Raw genomic sequence first — 18,408 nt, forward strand, 5'->3', positions numbered from 1 at the left:
TTTTCATATATAAGTTATACTCATATAAATGAATGTCCAAAAAGGCATAATCTAAAATTACTATAATTTTAAAATAATAAATATAAGAAAATTAATTTAAAAATATATATCATATATTTCAAGAAATTCAGCTTTGAAGTAAATAAGAAAAAAATGTAGTTTATGCTGAAATAAAATAAAAAATAATATCAATTTATTTTAACATTTTAGACATTTATATCTTTTTGGGTTTGTTTTATAAAGAACATGTTTCATGATGTAGATTTGGATAAAGACACTAATATGTAATTTTACTCAGCAAATACATATAATAAATTACTATGATAATATTATGCTTTATATTATATATATTTTTTAATTATTATAATAATTACTATTGTTATTATTATTATTATTATTATTATTATTATATTTACATTTTGTATGATATATTTAAAAAAATGCAGCTTTGAAATCAGCAAGAAAAGGAATTGTTGAAATAAAGCAGTATAATATATATTATGAATTTTATCATTATTATTTTGTGAAGTATGTGTGTCTTGGTGCAGGTTTGGATGGAGGCAGGGCTTTCTTTAACGCTGTGAAAGAAGGCGACACTGTGATCTTTGCCAGCGATGACGAGCAGGACCGGATCCTGTGGGTTCAGGCCATGTACAGAGCCACGGGCCAGTCGCACAAACCCATCCCTCCTACACAGGTCCAAAAACTCAACGCTAAAGGAGGAACAGCACCGCAGCTGGACGCACCAATCTCACAGTTCTGTGAGTATCACACACACAAACACACACACACACACACACACACACACACACACACGTACACACGTACACATGTACACACACTCACTCTCAGGTTTTCTCAGACTGTTCCCATCGGGTCGTTAGATCCAAGTTTGCTTGTTTATTGACTATGAGAGAAATAAAATGTGTGTGATGTGGAGTTAAAGACTGTAGTGACTCCATGGTAAGAGAAAACATTCTCTCACTTTATTTCACTTTATTATCACTCTCTTATAATCCTGTTTTCTGTTCTTTATTTTAGAGAGATCTCTGTGCTGTCCACCTTCACTGCCCATAATACAGCCATAATACCTGCTAATGAAGTCCACTGTATTACCCTTCTTTCTTTCTTTCTTTCTTTCTTTCTTTCTCTGCCCTTCCTTCTTCTTCCTTCCTTCCTTGCTTCGTTCTTTCCCTCATTCCTCCCTTCCAACCTTGCATCTGTCTTCCTTCCTTCTTTCCTTCCTTCTTCTTCCTTCCTTCCTTCCTTCTTTCCTTCCTTCCTTCCTTCCTTCCTTCCTTCCTTCCTCTGCCCTTCCTTCTTCTTCCTTCTTTCCTTCCTCCCTTCCGTCTCCCTTCCTTTCTTTCTTCTCTCTGTCCTTCCTTCCTTTCTGCCTTCCTTCATTCCTTTTTTCTTCTTTGTATGTACAGTGTGTGTATAGAGTTTGTATGTTTTTTGTTGTTTGAAGTATAATGTATGTACAGTTTCTCTCACTCTCTCTGTGTATTTAAGTGTGTGTGTGTGTGTGTGTGTGTGCTCGTGCTGCTGAGTGCTCCTTGGTCTCTGTTTGTGTCTTTATGTGTATTTTGTCCCTCTTCACTCTCTTGTAGCTTGACGCTTCTCCTCTTCTCATCTTCCTCCTCCCTTCCTCCTCTCTTCCTCCTCTTCTTCTACTGTCTCTCTGTTCCATCACGGCAGTCTTTAGGAATGCTCTTTTGATTTTTTTAAGGTTTGAAATATAAAATGTAGGATTAGGATGCATGGGTGTTTACCGTGTTTACAGATGCGCTTTTGCTCTGCATACTTGCCTCTTTAAACACACACACACACACACACACACACATACACCCACCCCTACAAAATTAATTCAGATGAAAGTGTTTTTATACAGTCAGCTTATTCTTATCTGACATGCCGCTCAACAGTCAGACATTTTTTATCCAAACGGAGATGAAGCAGCGTTGATGGAAATGTTGATGACTTAATTACGGTGATTTTTCTCCAACCGTCGCAGTTGTGGATTTATTGCTCTAAATGAATTCATTGAAACTACTGGTTTGGCTGAAGCGCCGGCGCGCTCAGCACCTCTCAGCAGCTGGTAATTACCGTGTTAAAAGTGACGCCCCATGAATTAAACAGTGTGTTTTCAACCTGATTATTTCTGGAAGCTATCAGTGGAATGTTACCAAATAACTACTTGCTGTTTCACACCATCTTTCTCTTCTCAGCTACTGATGTTACTTAAAAAGAAAGATAAAAATCTTAAAATTAAGATTACACTTTTCTATAGCCATCTGAACATTCGTCTGTGGACTTTTATTTTTCTTTTTACCCTTGATTAATAATTCACTTTCATCTCCCCCCCCTTTTTTTTTTTACACAAACAAGAGCTGCCAAATATGTACCTTTAAAATGATGCTTGTTAGCAGATAATACAGTATCATGTCACATTAATACTAAAGAACCTCATGTGCCGTTCCTAAAACACATGAAAAAACACTGATCCCTTATTTATTAATGTAATTTATTAACCTTGATCTAATTTATTTATACTTTCTTTTTTTTTTTGGAAAAAATGCAGACTGCACCTGATTGTGTGTGTGTTTCACCAGAAATGCACATCTCTAAAAGAGCAAAGAAGATTAAAGAGCACTGTAGTTTATTTTTGTCCACTTTGCAGATTGTCCAAGTAAACAAAAATAAAATAATGAAAAATAATAATACATAAAAGAAAAATATGACAGTGATGCAGACATGCAATTTTATTAAAAATAATAATAATAATAATAATAATGATAATAAAAAAAAAATATATATATATATATATATATATATATATATATATATATAGATAGATAGATAGATAGATGTATAGATAGATATATATGTAGTTGTCTATCTATCTACAATATATATATATATATATATTTAAAAAACAAAAAACTTAGGATTATTATTATTAGCAAATACAAAAATATAAAAATAATCATAATTTTCATAAACTAAACTAATATTAAGAAAAAATCAATATATAATAATAGTACAAAAATAACATTACAACTAAAACTAAATGAGTTAAATAAAAATGAATTACTATTATTAAAGCTAATTCAAATAAAATTAAGTAGTTATTTATTTGTTTGTTTGATTTGTTTTGGTGTTTTTGTTAGAATTTTGGTGAATTTAGTGAAACTACTTTTTGCTAGTAATTTTGGAGGATAAGTAGTCGAAACTTAAAAATAAGCAAAGAACAGATTTCAAGTAATAATAGAAACTGTGTGCAAAACTGAAATCAAAAGAAAGGTTATTTCCTTACACACTTTACGATGTGTCTTACTTTCCTGAATTTCCTGCACGAAAATGAGGAAAGGAGCAGCATCAGCTGTAACACAGCTTCAGCATTCAGAGATCTGCTTTAAGTCAGAATAAAGCTAGAATACAGAAGGGAACAATGGCTTATGAAAGGAATAAATATGAAACAATAGTAATTTTGTATAAAAATAATCCATTGACGCTGGAGACATCTTCTGACACAAAACCTCACCACATCAATGATTATACATTTATTTGTTTTTGTTAAACAACACTTTTTTAAAAATCTGTTTATTATTACTATTATGTGGTGTGTATGCAGTACACGTCCCTGCGTATGCGCTGTTACTATGGAAACAATAACGTATTAGAACGAGTGCATTAATATAAACCGTTTATGATGCAGCTAGAACTACTGCCTGAGCCGTGCAATTATGTGAAATGAATCCACACCTTCTGACCAATCAGAATCGAGAAATAAACCGCGCTGTGGTTTATTACTTTATAGATGTGGACATTTCTGAGAAATTCAGAATTTAGGCTGATCGTAGATAAAATGCTTGCAGCAGCACAGTGTGTTCAGGACAGCTTCAGGTTCAGACGATGTTAAATAAAGTGATTGTGTAATTAGTTATGTGTCTTTCTGAGAATCAGACACAGAATTATTCTAGGACAAAAACAAAAGGGAAAATAAACTCTAGAACTAACAGAAAATAGAAAAACTAGCTTGAATGAAACTTGAACGCACAATTTAAAATATAAATTTCTATATATTCCTAAACTATCCATTGCAACTCAAACACAAAAACAAACAGTGATTGGTCTAAAGTGTCACCGTCAATCACGACTCTTTTACAGAGACAGAAATAGCAGAAATCAGCGGTGACAGAACTTGCCTGTGTTTCTGTAGGCCGATGAGGGCGGCCATATTGAAGGAGGGGATTAATTTAGAAACGCCGTGATTAAACATGGCCCTGTGCTGTCACTCTTCTTCTCTTTTTCTCTTTTTCTCTTCACTCACAAAGAAGCTCCAGCGTTGTCACTTGGTGCCTATGGGCCTAGTCTCAGACTCTGTTGTCTTTTGTGTGTGTGTGTGTGTGTGTGTGTGAGGGGGTCAGTGCTTCCAAAAGGAGAAGCGCTAAATAGCCCCAAATGTTGTAGCGTGGACTCTTCTAGAGAACGGATCTATAAATGAAGAGCATCCCATCAATCAGTGTCAGTTCAGCTCTGGCCTGCTTGTCCGAAGTTGACTAGTGTCATGGTGTGTTACTGTCCAGAGCCGTGCCTACCCTCCGCTAACGTCAAACTGACGTGACAAGCTCATATTCAGACACATTAGAGGGACACAATGTCACCTTTTTGACTTACGGGTTCACACGGACGCCTTTGTTTCAGCCTGGATGTGGTTATATTCAAATATTAGAAACATTTAAAGATAAATATTGTCAGGTTTTCAAGTTGAAGCATTAAGATGCATAACAAATAATTTTAAAAAATGACATAAGGTAGCTTTATGCTTATTAATGCATTTAAGATATATAACTAATATTCTCGAACTTAGAAGCTTTAAAATCTCAAAACCATAATCGGTCATTACAAATTATATATTTCTTAAAAGCTTAGCTCTAGCAGGTTCAAAACAAAGAATAAACACTGGCAAAAGTTAAAACTTATTAAATACACCACAGAGAGAAAAACTATTTATAAGTATATAATTGAAATATTTCATATTCATATTTAAATACTTTTGTCAGCTTCGAAGCAGCATAAATTACTTGCTGATTTCAAAACATGTTGTTATTTTCATCCATCATGGACTTAATGTATTTGTATAATAGTTTTAAGAATGAATTTATTTGCTTAAAAATTTTAAAAAATTCAATATTTTCAGCAACTTTTGTAATAGTTGTGTATGAGTCCCTCAGATATATATATATATATATATATATATATATATATATATATATATATATATATATATATATATATATATATACATATATATATATATATATATATATATATATACAGTACTGTGCAAAGTCTTAGGCACATGCAAAGAAATGCTGTAGAGCAACGATGCCTTCAAAAATAATGAAATTAAATGTTTCTACATTAAAAAATACTATAAAGAGCAATAAACAGTAACAAATGAAACAAAGTCAATATTTGGTGTGACGATCCTTCGCTTTAAATAAAAATAGTATTCTCAGGTGCAGTGTGTGCAGTTTTATAAGGAAATGAGCTGTAAGTGTTACTGAGCATCTTGCAGAAGCAGCCACAGTTCTTCTGGAGACTTTGACTGTCGACTCGCTTCTTATTTCTGTAACAAAACCCAGCAGCCTTCATTATGTTTTTATCTGAAAAGTGTCTCTTATGGAATCTGCTGCGTTCTTTACCGACATACAAACATTTTTCTGTAACATTTAATTTTGTGCTGGAAAACTAATGTTTGGAATCTAAAACGTTTTTGTACTGAATCAATAATGTAGAAGTCATTAAATAAAAATCTATAACAAAGTTTGTACTAAAAAAATAGGGTGTCCAAGACTTTTGCACAGTACTGTATATATATATATATATATATATATATATATATATATATATATATATATATATATATATATATATAGATTGTCCCAAAAGTCTCCATACATACAGGACTATGTGTGCCAGCACCATGTTGGTTGTGCCTTCATCAGTGGATGTTCATGGACGTCCACTTCTCGGTTGGTGCACTACACCTCCAGTCTTTTTGAATTTGTTAATAAGTTTGGCAACAATGTCGTGTGTGACATGTTTGCGATGTTTCCTTTTAAAATCCATCGCAACCTTGCGACAGCTTCCTGATCCAGCCATGAGAATGATTTCAATATGTTCTGCTTTTGTCAAAGTCATTCTTAAAGGCTATCTGAAAAAATATATAATATAATCTAAGTAAGAAACTTTTTGGAAGACATTTTGCTAAAAAGTATTAATTTCCCCTATGTATGGAGACTTTTGGGACACCTTGTATATACATATAGATAGTATGTAAAAGCTTGTTGTGAAGTTTAGTCACTCTAAATCTAGGAATCAGCTCTTTTTCTAATCCCTTGTACATTAGAGTAGATTAGAGGGTCTTTCTATCCTCTGGTACAGTAAAGATAGAGAAAACTGAATTTTATTGCACAAATATAGCAGCATTATGTCATATATAATACAGCAGTATTGGTCTTTGGTGTGAGAATATAGTGGATTATAAACTGAAATCACGATCTGTGCTTTTCATAAAAAAACAAAAAAAATCTCGTTACAGCTTGGTGTGTAAACGTGTAATGTAATGATGGATTTTGTAGAAGAGATACCCATCTGACATGCACAATCAACTAAAGGCGAAGTTTGTTATGTCGTGCACTCAAGAAATAAACGGTATGTCGCAAGCGCGTAACCCTTAAGCACAGGTGAGGGTTAAGCCTTGTTCCTGCATTCAGATGCAAAGTGCGGACACTCGGTAGGCCGCTGACCGTGAATGGGCACCGGCCTGCAGTATGGGCTTTAAGCTCCGTCTGAAACGGTGCATTAGAATGAGAATAGCCCCCCCAGCGCACTGGATTAAGCCACAGTGTCCTGCTTATTTGCCCAGGCCCTGATGTAATACCTAAGCCCACTAACCAGGGAGGAAAGTGAAAATGTGTTGTTGGATTTATTTAGTCCCCTTAATGGACAATGGCTGCATGGGCAGAGGGATAAGGGGTGTGTGTGTGTGTGTGTGTGTGGTAAGAGGGGGGTATTGGGCTGGTCCTCTCCCTGATCGCAGGTTAGTGGCACGGGGTTGCTTTAATTAGACCAACCCCGGGGGGGTCCAGGGCCTGTGGGCGGCCTGCTGAATGGAGATGGACGATGCTGTGTATACGAGGAGTGCTCAGAAAAAGGCATTTTGGGGGGCTGAGGATTATTTGGAGCAGCCAGATTGAGAAAGTAGTTGACTAACGATGGGTCTGTAGATGGTCAGGATTATCAGCCATGAATAGGGACACTGGAAAATCTCCGGAAAATATTATATCTGCTGGATGAATACATTACTGTAGGTAAAAAATATGAGTTTTAATTAGTAGAATTATAAAATCAAATTTAGATGAGATTTGGTAGCACAGTGCTTATAAGGCTACATGACACCTTTAGGACAGCTGACATAAGCCTACACGAAGGTGTATTCTAACTTGTGTCAGCTATCACAAAGAATACTTTTGTTATTATTGTGTCGTTTTCATAACACCCGCGTCGTGTGGTATACATTTTAATTAACATAATTAAGGTTGTGTTGTGACACTTTTGGGGTGGATTTAATGCAATGGCATGAGATGTAGATGTTATTACTAGCAAATGTCACCTTCACCAAAATGCCGCTGTCATACCGTCACCATTACGCGACTCTGACGCGACTCTCAAAGCTGCACAGTTGTCATGACAGTTTATAATACAAGTCAGGCTGGAAAGCGTGATGAATGAGAGTAATAAATGATATAAAAATGAAAATGATTAAGATTTCTTCAGAAAATTGTTTATTTAAATGAGAAACCTTAAAGACTGATTATATTATATTAAAGTTTTTAAGAATTATCATATAAACAAGATCTCTATAAACAAGATAGTCTCTTAAAGATTGATTTTAGTCTTTTAAATGATTAGAAATGATTAAGAATATAATCATTCAGAAATTATTCATTTAAAGGAGAAGATCTGAATGATTTTCTCTCCTATAGACTGATTTTATTCTATTAATATTTTAAGAATTATTTGAATATATGTATTTTAAATTGGAAAATTTATTAAAGACTGATTTAATTCTATAAATTAAAGCTAAAAATAATATAAAGCTTATCCTTCTCTCCACACACAGACGCAGACCGTGCGCAGAAACATGGCATGGACGAGTTCATCTCAGCGAATCCCTGTAACTTTGATCACGCCTCACTGTTCGAGATGGTGCAGCGCCTCACGTTGGACCACAGACTAAACGACTCGTACTCCTGCCTGGTACTCGCACACGATTCAGTTTGATTCAAACATAACATGATTCATTTCTACCTGATTCAGTTCAGTTCATTTAGTTTTCTTTTAGTGCTGTTTAGATAGAATTGTTGTAGCCTTTTAGGAGCATTTTTACTCTCCTGTTTTTTTTTTATAACATTTGAGAATTTCTTGTATTTATACTTCACGTAAGAAAATGATTCAGATATCTGACTCCTCCACACTGTCCTCCCCTGCAGGGTTGGTTTAGTCCTGGTCAGGTGTTTGTGCTGGACGAGTACTGTGCCAGAAACGGTGTACGGGGTTGTCACAGACACCTGTGTTACCTGAGCGACTTGTTAGAGAGAGCTGAGAACGGAGCGATGATCGACCCCACGCTGCTTCACTACAGCTTTGCGTTTTGTGCTTCACACGTGCACGGCAACAGGTAGGTTCTCCTTGTTTATCACACATTCATCTCTCTCTCTCTTCTTTGTTCTCATCCCATTTCTCATGCAAAACTCTTTCTTTATTTCCTCTCACTTAGACTTTTTCATCACTAGTCACTTATACGAAGCTATTTTGTTTCGGGTACATATTTGAAGAATACACTGAATAAAAGTGTGGCGTAAAATGAATAGATGCAGACCTGCCAACTATCGCTCAAAAATACGCTAAAAGAAAAGTCTTCTCTTTTTCTCTACAATAAAATGTGAATCAACGTATGCATCTGGAATGATTGAGACTTGCGCAGGTTTTTGAACTCTCTGATATTAACTGAAACCCCTGGGAGCCCCTCTCCCTTCTCACCAGCTCATATTAGAAATCCTTTGGCTGGATGGTCTTGTACTGACTTGATTTTCAAGCTTGAAAAATGCACTGATGCGGCTTCTTTGCTTTCTGAAAGTTACGGTTGCAAGCATTATAAATTTCAAAAGGCAAATGTGCCTCATGTGGAGGAAGTCTGAACAATCCTGTGTTCCTCATAATACCATGGTTCTCATTCCCAGACCACTGAGCCACTGGTAAACCGTAATCATCACACTGAGACACCAGCGCAGACAGTATCCAATCACACATTAGATCAAATGAGGTGGTCAAGCATGGTCCATATTCAGGATAAACACTTTAACACTTCTATTCTGTGAGACTTTGGCTCTCTGGGAATGCACTTGCTTCTTAACCCTGAGGTCCTTGGTTCAAATCTCTATTTGATTAGTGTGTGGGTTTTTTTTTGGTTTGTTTTTCCCCCCCACCTTTGGTGACTTTGGTTTTGAATCACTAAAGCATGCCCAGCTGTCATTAGCGCCAGTGGCTAAGCTGGTTGATAAGGTGTGTGTGTGAGTGGTGTTGAAACTTGGGGTTCAAGTCTAAGTTTGGTGGAAAAGCAAGACCTAGAGTGTGCCAATCTGGACTGAAATTATATGGTAAGTTACTTTTAAGAACATTATTACATAGTAAGTGTGTAGTGTAATATTAACAGTATAGATGATAGCAATGTGATTGACAGTGTAGTCAGCAGATAATGGTTAACATGCGTGAAAGTATAGCAAATATGTAAAATTATATAAACATATACAGCCCAGAGCAGCATAACCCCTCCTTCCACCTCTCCAGGAGCCCCAGGTGGGACATACTGGCTTTCACTCTCTTTCTCTCACTTTGCCAGATTTAGTGCCCCACCAGGTTCCAGCACCTTCAGCTCACCAGAGGCAGTCTCGATCCTGTGTGCTTGCAGGGACAGCCCAGACCTCACCCCCAGCCCACTGAGCCACCAGTGCCTTCTGAAACCCCAGCTCTTTTTTAGAGATTTATCTTTTATTTGACAACACCTCTACACAAAGATGAGCGCGCATAAAGAAAACACAACACCTGCACCAGGCCTTGAACTGTGACTGTCACACTGAGAAAGGCACTTACCTGCTGATCTACCCACTGCACCACCACTACTGACTGAGAACAAGGGTCCTGAGTTGCACCTTAGATCCGAACAAGGAGTGGCTGGAACCAGGATAAAACGTTCATATACAGAATAAACTAAGGCCACAACATAAGCTTGGTGGTTATAGATGTGGCCTCTTATTGCTGCAATTCCTGCTTCAACTTTCCTTGTTGTTCTTTTATTTTCTCTTAAGTGACTGTTTACTGAACATCAGGGCTCAGTTTTAGTTAGTACCAGTGGCGCAGGAGGTTAGTGAGGGTGTGCGTTTGTAGTGCTGAATATCATGGCTGACTAAAATCATGTTAATAAATGTGTTTAACCTAGCAGGTAGATAGTAATGAGTATAGACTGGATTTAAGGAGCAACACAAGAAAATATTGGGGGGGGGAGAACAAACCCATGAGAGCATGGTGGTGCAGTGAGAAGTGTTGTTACCTTGTGGCTTTAGGGTCCCTGGTTTGATCCTTAGCTTGATTACCCATTATAAATGAGAATAGTAAAAAAAAAAAATGAATCATGTGTCTGTCTAACCAAAAACAAATCTTTGTTTCTTAACCAGTGTGCAGTAGCATCACCATGAACTAAGGGCATGCCTTAATTGATTAACAAGTGCACAAAACACAAGAGTTTTTAAAATAATGTAATAACCACAAAAAAATTAATTAAATAAATAAATATCAGAATTTAACGTCAATTAACTGTATTTATTATGGATGCACCGAAATTTCAATACGGCTAAAAGAAAAAAATGGGCAAAAATTTTGACCAGAAAACATGAAACACATTGGCCCTGTGGAACCATTTCACAGTTTCAGTGAAAGACATTATACAAACGATTTGTGTTTTCTCTGTTCCTCTATTCCTCTTCAGCATTGGCAGGTCTGTAAATATAAATAATTATCCTCTAGTCTGTTTCCATCTCATATGATTATGTTCTACTTCATTCACTTTGTTTTTTTCAGTTTGGATCTCTCATGTCTTTTCTCTTTTATTTCCTACCTGACCTCATGCTGTTACACCCCTCCTGAATGCTTGTGTGTGTGTGTGGAATAAAGTCAGAGAGTGTGTGAGATGATTAAATGGCCGGTGTGTGAGGCTGATCTGCTCAGTGCCCTGTACCCGGCTCCTCCAGCCCCGTCTAAAAAAGAGCTCAGACTGGTGGAGCTGATGAGAAAGCGGGACTCTAAGTCCCAGGTGACGGCAGGGTTCAGAAGGTGAGAATGAATATAATAAACTCTGTTATTAGTTAGAACGTGCTCCCTTAATGACCCTTATTTAACCCTTTGTCCAACCCCAAGACCAACACTTCATCAGAGTGACCAGCTAAACACACATTTCATTAAGTGTGTATGATTGGTGTTAGTTGTGTTTCTTCCCAAATGTGAATCCCATTACAAAAAAACAAAGACTGAGGGAATATCTTTTGGAAGAATGATGTACAGTACAGTTCCATGTGTACAGAACACTCTGTTTTTTCCTTTAATTTGTCATAAATGGAATGTAGAAAGGTTAGGATTGTCAGTCTTGCAGATGATGAAGTGTGTGACGGACATTGATGGAGTTGAAGTGGGCTGTCTGCGTGTCCCGTTATGATCAGCTCAGACAAGACGACACATGTAGCTCCAAGTCAGAGCGAGAGAAAGAAAGAAAGACAACGTGTCATCCTGTCAGTCCTGACCTCGAGGCATGGTGGTGTTAGTGTCCTGTCCTCCGTCTGTGTCCTCTGCTGTCCGTCTCTCTCGTCCACTTTTTCCTCTTTAACTCTCATGTAGCGTTCAAGTTCGTGACAGTCCTGACCTTTAACCCTCGGTGCATGAGGCCAACCAATAAAACACATCCACACACCCCTGGTGCACTGCAGATGGCAACAGTGTGTATCTCCGATGTTGCTGGATATGACACTACGACCTCATTACCATATCTGGATTACCATTTTTAATAACTGTCAAATGGGGTCTCATTTGCATTTCGGTTTTGAATATGCATGATGGCATGTAGGGTTATGATAATGGTAACACAGCCTGTTCACGAGCAGAGGGGGGAAAAGGTTAATTAGTGTGAAATGGATTCATTAATTTGTTCGTTTTTTTTCTCGAGCAAACAGCGTTAATGAAATTTGGTTCATTTTTGGTTGCTTTTTTCATTGTTACAATAACACACACATACGAACTGAACTATGTCACCTGCACATATTGTAAAGCACCCTTACACACACTTCCACACAAAGCGTGTAAAGGCTGGCTCTTTATGGTTTGTGACAGCGCCGGGATGTAAGCAGAGTGTGTGTGATGGAGGAGGTGTGGGCCGTTGTGACATAGCTATGAAGAGCAGGTGACGTGACACACTCCTTATCGCTCCTCAAGAAAGAGTGGTACAGGAGGGGGGCCATGGGTGTCGCACCAGACAGGGGGTCCACCACTGTGTGTGTGTGTGTTAAGCGGAGGTGGTTTTTTTGGCTGGAAGGGTTACTCTTCATCTTCAAAACACCTCAATTTCGACACAGCATGTGGATGGGTGTGTGAAACAGACAGAGGTATAGCCTGCATATCTCAAGCCATGATAGATGCACTTAGATCATCTGTGTCATCACGCTGACACGGTGTAAACATGAAGAGATCCAAATCTCATGCACATATAAAAAAAAAGGTTACTTGACTCTTTAGTCGTCCATTTTGCACATATTTAATGTACTGAGCTACTAAATCTGGTTTTGCATAGTTGTCGGCATCTTAGTTCCTTTTTATCGTCTTTTATACCACAGCATTGTTAAATTCTCAGTAACTCAGAGTTAAAAGCTGAAGTTCTCCGTCTTGTTTTCAGGATGGAACCGGAACTGTAATTCTAAACTGTTCTAGCATTTTCTCAGCCATTCAAGTAAAACCAGAATACACACATTCACATCACACACAAACACACACACACATGACACCCTCAAACATAGTGTCAAATACATTCACCCACCCACCCAACCACACACACACACACACACACACACAGCTGAAATGGAAGTTCTTTATAATAGTGTCGTCATGAGTGTGTGTATGTGTGTGTGTGTGTGTGTGTGTGTTTGCCGGCTTCATGTGACCCTACACATGACCCTGTGTAAACATCTGTGACCTTTGTGACCTCAGCCAGCAGAGTGGCAGTGCTAACTCGTGTGTGTGTGTGTGTGTGTGTGTGTGTGTGTGTGTGTATGTGTCACCTCAGGCCTGATGGAATCGGCACCGTCACGGTGGAGGAACGCGGACGCTTCGAGGAGATTAAAGAACGACTGCGAGTGTTGCTCGAAAACCAGATCACACATTTCAGGTACACCAACAAATAAATCAGCAAATAAATTATTTAAATAATTACTTCATAATAAGGATTTTTTAATAATTTATAAAAGATACAGTTACAGTATTCACATGAAGTGTGTCTTCTATAAATAAACAAAACATTTTTACTTGTATTTTATTTACAAATTAAATTTGTGATTGAATTTATATATTTCCAGGTTATAAATACTAATTTTACTTTTATCATAATTTATTAATTAAAAATGTAATGTGATCATGTGTAATTTACTGTAAATGTGTATTAATTAAAATAAAATGTGTTTAATAAATAAGTGTATACAAACCTCTTACTTTAATAATAATAATAATAATAATAATTACTATTAGTAGTAGTAGTAGTAGTAAAAAACAGAAAGTTATTATTAGTAGTAGTATGTATTCATTTATTTAGTTATTTTTTATTTGTTTACTTACTTTAAATCTTGTATTTTTTTTCTCTCACATTCTGAAGGTACTGTTTTCCATTTGGACGGCCAGAGGGAGCTCTGAAGGCTACACTCTCTCTGCTGGAGAGGGTGCGTCATCTTCACAACACACATAATTCAATGCTAAATATCTTCTGTAAAAGAGAGTCAGTATCCACTCATATTTACTGTAAAACTGCACATTACGTTTGTGTCACTGAAATTGTTGCTGCAATTTCATTCGAATAAACTGCAAAGTAATTGTAAATAATTACATGTGTCTGTGTGGGTTGCCAGGTGTTGATGAAGGACATCGTAACTCCAGTGCCCCAGGAGGAGGTGAAGGCCGTGATCAGGAAATGTCTGGAACAGGCGGCGTTGGTCAACTACCAGCGTTTGTCTGAGTATGCCAAAGTGGAAGGTAAAATAATTACACATTAGTGACTCCTTTTTTTTTTTTCAAAAATGCATTGAGAATTGTGCAAAAAAAAAAAAAAGTACAGTAGATGTGGTGCGATATCACTTTAATGGATGTGTTACTGTGAATATTGCAGAAACTGAATTCTTATTGCTAACAAGTTTCATGATGCATTATAATTTACAGTATTGGATTCAGATATTAGGTGTGTTTTTTGCCCTTTGTGGTCACAAAAGAGGACAGTTAGCAACAGTTACAATCTTATAGTCACTAACAATTAACCCATTTTTCCTCCCACTGCAGATGTTGTGCAAAAGTAAACACATGGGATAATTTCCTAACACAGCATATATAAGTAGGCGGGACTCTGAATTTATCTATCAGAATTTGATTGGCTTATAAATAGTTGGCATCTTGACATCTAGACAGTGATCTTCAGAGGATGTTTAGAGTTGGGAAAAATGCTTGTGCACTTTAGAGGATGATTGTGGACTAAAATTAGCACAGAGATATTGTTAAAGACAGCTATTACACGCAGATGATGTTATGTTTACTGCAAAAAATGACAGTGAAAACGTCTTGAACATAGTCAAGCTGATTTGGTATTTCTTATTATGAGTTTACAACAAAACAAATGTAATATTATTAAACCCATTTCTAGACATTTTTCTTTATAATTTTAAGCTTTAAACTTTCTTATTCTGTCAGCAGATTTTGTTTCTTTTTTAGAAATATTGTAAATGCTTAAAATGAGCAAAATTTTCTGCCAGTACAAGACTATTTCGAACTTGAAATTAATAAAAATGTCTAGAAATAGTTTTAATAAAATTATATTTGGTGTATTGTCATCCTATAACATTAAATACTAGATACATTTGAATGTAGTGACTGTAAGATATTTTCACTTGTTAAAATGTCGTTTTTTTGTAGTGTTTTTATTGCTTTTTGAGGTAATTGAGAAGTTTTTTTTTTTTAGATTTTTTTTTTTAAATAATATTGATCCACTCCCCCATTCCTGAACTCTTCAAGTCTTATTTAAACTTGAGTTGATCCAGTTGTAGACAACATGTTGGTGCTGGAAGCAACCCGAGTACTGACACCGATCATGGAGAAAGGAAAGATTTCAACAATCCAGGACGTCTTGTTAAAAGGACTTGTTAATATTTTATAATGCTTACGAGGCTTTCTCTATGGCTTGTTTTATAAACCGTGCTAAGTCATTCTTTCCCAGTCTGCACCTGTTATGTTCTCTATGGTGATGCTTAAATTATATCCAAGATGTACTGTAAGTAAAAATGCATTCAATCCCCCTGTCTGAAATCCTCCTCGCTGCCTTCTCTCGGCCTTTCACCTCTTTCGTCTACCAGCTTCCAGGTGTCGAAAAGATGTAAAAACAAAAACAAAAAAAAAAAACTGTTGTTGTTTTCCTCCTCCAGCTAACACCTGCTTATGAACCCTGCTTCTTACTCCTCCTTAACCCAGGTTTTTATATCCCTCCGTTTCCACAGTTTCTCTCCTTCCTCTCTCTCTGTCCTCCCCCTCTCTCTTTACTATTCCTTTCCCTGGGTTTTCCTCTGGCTATGCTGCTTGTTTCAGACTCTTTCGTTACAAAAATCTCAATACACAAATGCACAGTGTAAATGCTTCTTGTCAAGTTTTCTTTCATAGACATAAAAAATTAACTACTGTATGTGACTAAAATAATGGCTAAGCATATTTTCCGTTAATTGGCTTATCCACTGGCTTTGATTTGTTTTCCATAGCGTCACAGTTTTTCATACTTTTGATCAGCTCTATAACAGGACATGCAGGTCTTCCAAGCAATGTCATAATGGTCCAAGTGTATTAAGAAACAGCAGCAGCCACTGGAGATACTTAAGGTAAAGGAGCCTTAATAAATCAGCTCCTGAGGCAGTGAGTGTTGCAGGCTTCCTTGGTATGAAGTTGGCTCGAGTAATGGTTAAACCCAGCTACACACTACACATAACACTGTTAAAACTTACACTCTTAAAACCTACATTGCCTTAATGACTGGTAGAAGCTCAAACAGTGCTTGATCACCTTCGTTTAAGGAATTCAGCTCATCATTTCCCTTTACCCAGAATTCCACTCATCTACTCAACTCAAATGCTGCATTCAGATTGTGACAATGTTGAAGATTGTCATGTGGAAGAACCCACCAAAGTTCGCCAAAGTGAGCGGTCAATGCTAAGTGTAATGTTAGTCATATGAAATATTGTCTTAGTAAATTTACCACCATATCTGATACTGTAAAATGTTGATATTCTAAATGAATCTGTCTCATTTCCACAATCATTCTAGTTTTACAAAAAACACTTTGGTTGATGTTCTAGCCAAATTGTAGAGTAGTCTACAATTGTAGACTATGCTTAGTGTCCATCTTTCCCAGTTGCTTAGCAATAGTGTTCTCAAGGTGAGGTCATCATGTCAAAAGCACAAATCTATCAGTGCTGTTTGAAGGCATCAAAAGTTCTGCTTGCTGTGGGTGGAAATTTTCCATTTGAAGGGATCTACACTAAAAATGGGTTCCTGAAGGGTTCTTCGGAAAGATTCTTAAAGAGGTTCTATGTGGAACCTTTTGTGAAAAACCGCTGAAAAAACTAGGATGCTTTCACATATACGATGTTTAATCCATTTGGTGTAGAACACAATAGAACACTCGGTTCTTAGGCAAGTGAGAAAACAGCAATCACAAAACAACAGGTCTAAGAGCGGTTCAGCGTGGTGGTCTCTGTCCCGATCCAAACTCTAGCGTGGTTCAATCACAGTGAGAAAATTCGACTCTGAATTAACTCAAGTGCAGGAAGTGAATCAAACATGCCATGTGTTTTGAGTTGAAGCATTTTTTTCCTGCTAAACTGAGCCGTGATCTCCATGCTCGGGCGATTGTTTTGATTTCTACATGCACTTTGTGAAGGTTTGTTCACCTTTTTTGCTTTTTGGTTTTTCAAAACAAACCAAACCAAATATATAAATATAAATGAATAAAAGTATCAAATTTTGCACAGATTCACATTTGGCATGGTGTAAAAGCATGCTTAGGTTGCAGGATCGGCTCCAAATTCCCAAAGAAGTTTTACTAACTATGAATAAAAGCCAAGTTAGCATGATTGTTTTTGCAAAGCACCTCCTGCTAACTTTATTATGAGCGTACTATGGAAGTTGAAGTATTCCTTTAAACCAGCGACAAACTAAAAGATCCCGATTTCTACCCACACCACTCAGACCTTCCTAAAATCCCTTAGAACATCCAGCACACATGCATGGAGAATTCCTCTCCCACACTCTCTGTCTCTCTCTCTCTGTCTTTCCTCTGACCCCTGCTCTTGCATGCCCGGTCCTCTTTTGTAGGGAAAAAGAGAGAAATGTATGAGCATCCTGTCTACTGCTTGGCGTCACAAGTGATGGATTTAACCATTCGTGAGTACCTGCCCTCATCCTCCACCAGTCCATGCCTTTTCTCCCGCCTTTCCTCATCACTGTCAGCACCTCACCTGGCTTTTCCACACTCCAACCCTCTGACCAATAACATCCTGTCACTCTTTTTGCTTGCCTTTTTTTTTTTTTTGAAAAAAAAAAAAAACAACCTCCTTGTCTGGCTGAGTTGAGCGTTAAATATTCAGCCAGTCACTCTGTCCACCTCCATCAGCCTCCCATGTTTGTTTGGAGCTTCCAGCGCTATATCTGTTGGCTTTTTTTTTGGTTCCTCTTGCTGACTTGTGCATTTCCTGTCTGTTGCGATTTGAATGCATTTTTACTTTTGCTTCTGTTTGACTTCCCTCTTTCGCACCTCAGCCATGTCACAAGCTTTTGCGACAGAGGTCAGGTACTGTATGAAACCTGCGTACTGGTTCGCTCAGGGGACTGAACTAGGAGAACTCAAAGATCTAGGGATTTTTTTGATGACTGTACGTCGGGTCTGTCTGTGTGTTTAAACCATGACTACGGTTGTGTTTTGTTTGCTTTTTTTTTTACTGTGCG

The 18,408-nt window shown here is 37.1% G+C and overlaps 1 protein-coding gene across 9 annotated transcripts in view; it reads left to right on the top strand.

Moving 5' to 3' along the window:
- cadpsa (Ca2+-dependent activator protein for secretion a) overlaps positions 1 to 18,408 on the top strand; it is a 128,943-nt gene that overhangs the window by 73,212 nt on the left and 37,323 nt on the right. For 6 of the 9 annotated variants that reach the window (XM_053227190.1, XM_053227192.1, XM_053227186.1 and 3 more), the window contains 7 exons: positions 549 to 761; positions 8,195 to 8,331; positions 8,565 to 8,752; positions 13,454 to 13,555; positions 14,036 to 14,099; positions 14,286 to 14,409; positions 17,779 to 17,847. In XM_053227190.1, coding sequence (XP_053083165.1) covers positions 549 to 761; positions 8,195 to 8,331; positions 8,565 to 8,752; positions 13,454 to 13,555; positions 14,036 to 14,099; positions 14,286 to 14,409; positions 17,779 to 17,847 — 897 coding nt within the window. The remainder of the gene's footprint in view (positions 1 to 548; positions 762 to 8,194; positions 8,332 to 8,564; positions 8,753 to 13,453; positions 13,556 to 14,035; positions 14,100 to 14,285; positions 14,410 to 17,778; positions 17,848 to 18,408) is intronic. The other 3 variants (XM_053227187.1, XM_053227188.1, XM_053227191.1) reach the window with 1 other exon arrangement.

Source organism: Pangasianodon hypophthalmus, chromosome 20 (genome assembly GCF_027358585.1).
Source record: "Pangasianodon hypophthalmus isolate fPanHyp1 chromosome 20, fPanHyp1.pri, whole genome shotgun sequence".
NCBI lineage: Eukaryota > Metazoa > Chordata > Actinopteri > Siluriformes > Pangasiidae > Pangasianodon > Pangasianodon hypophthalmus.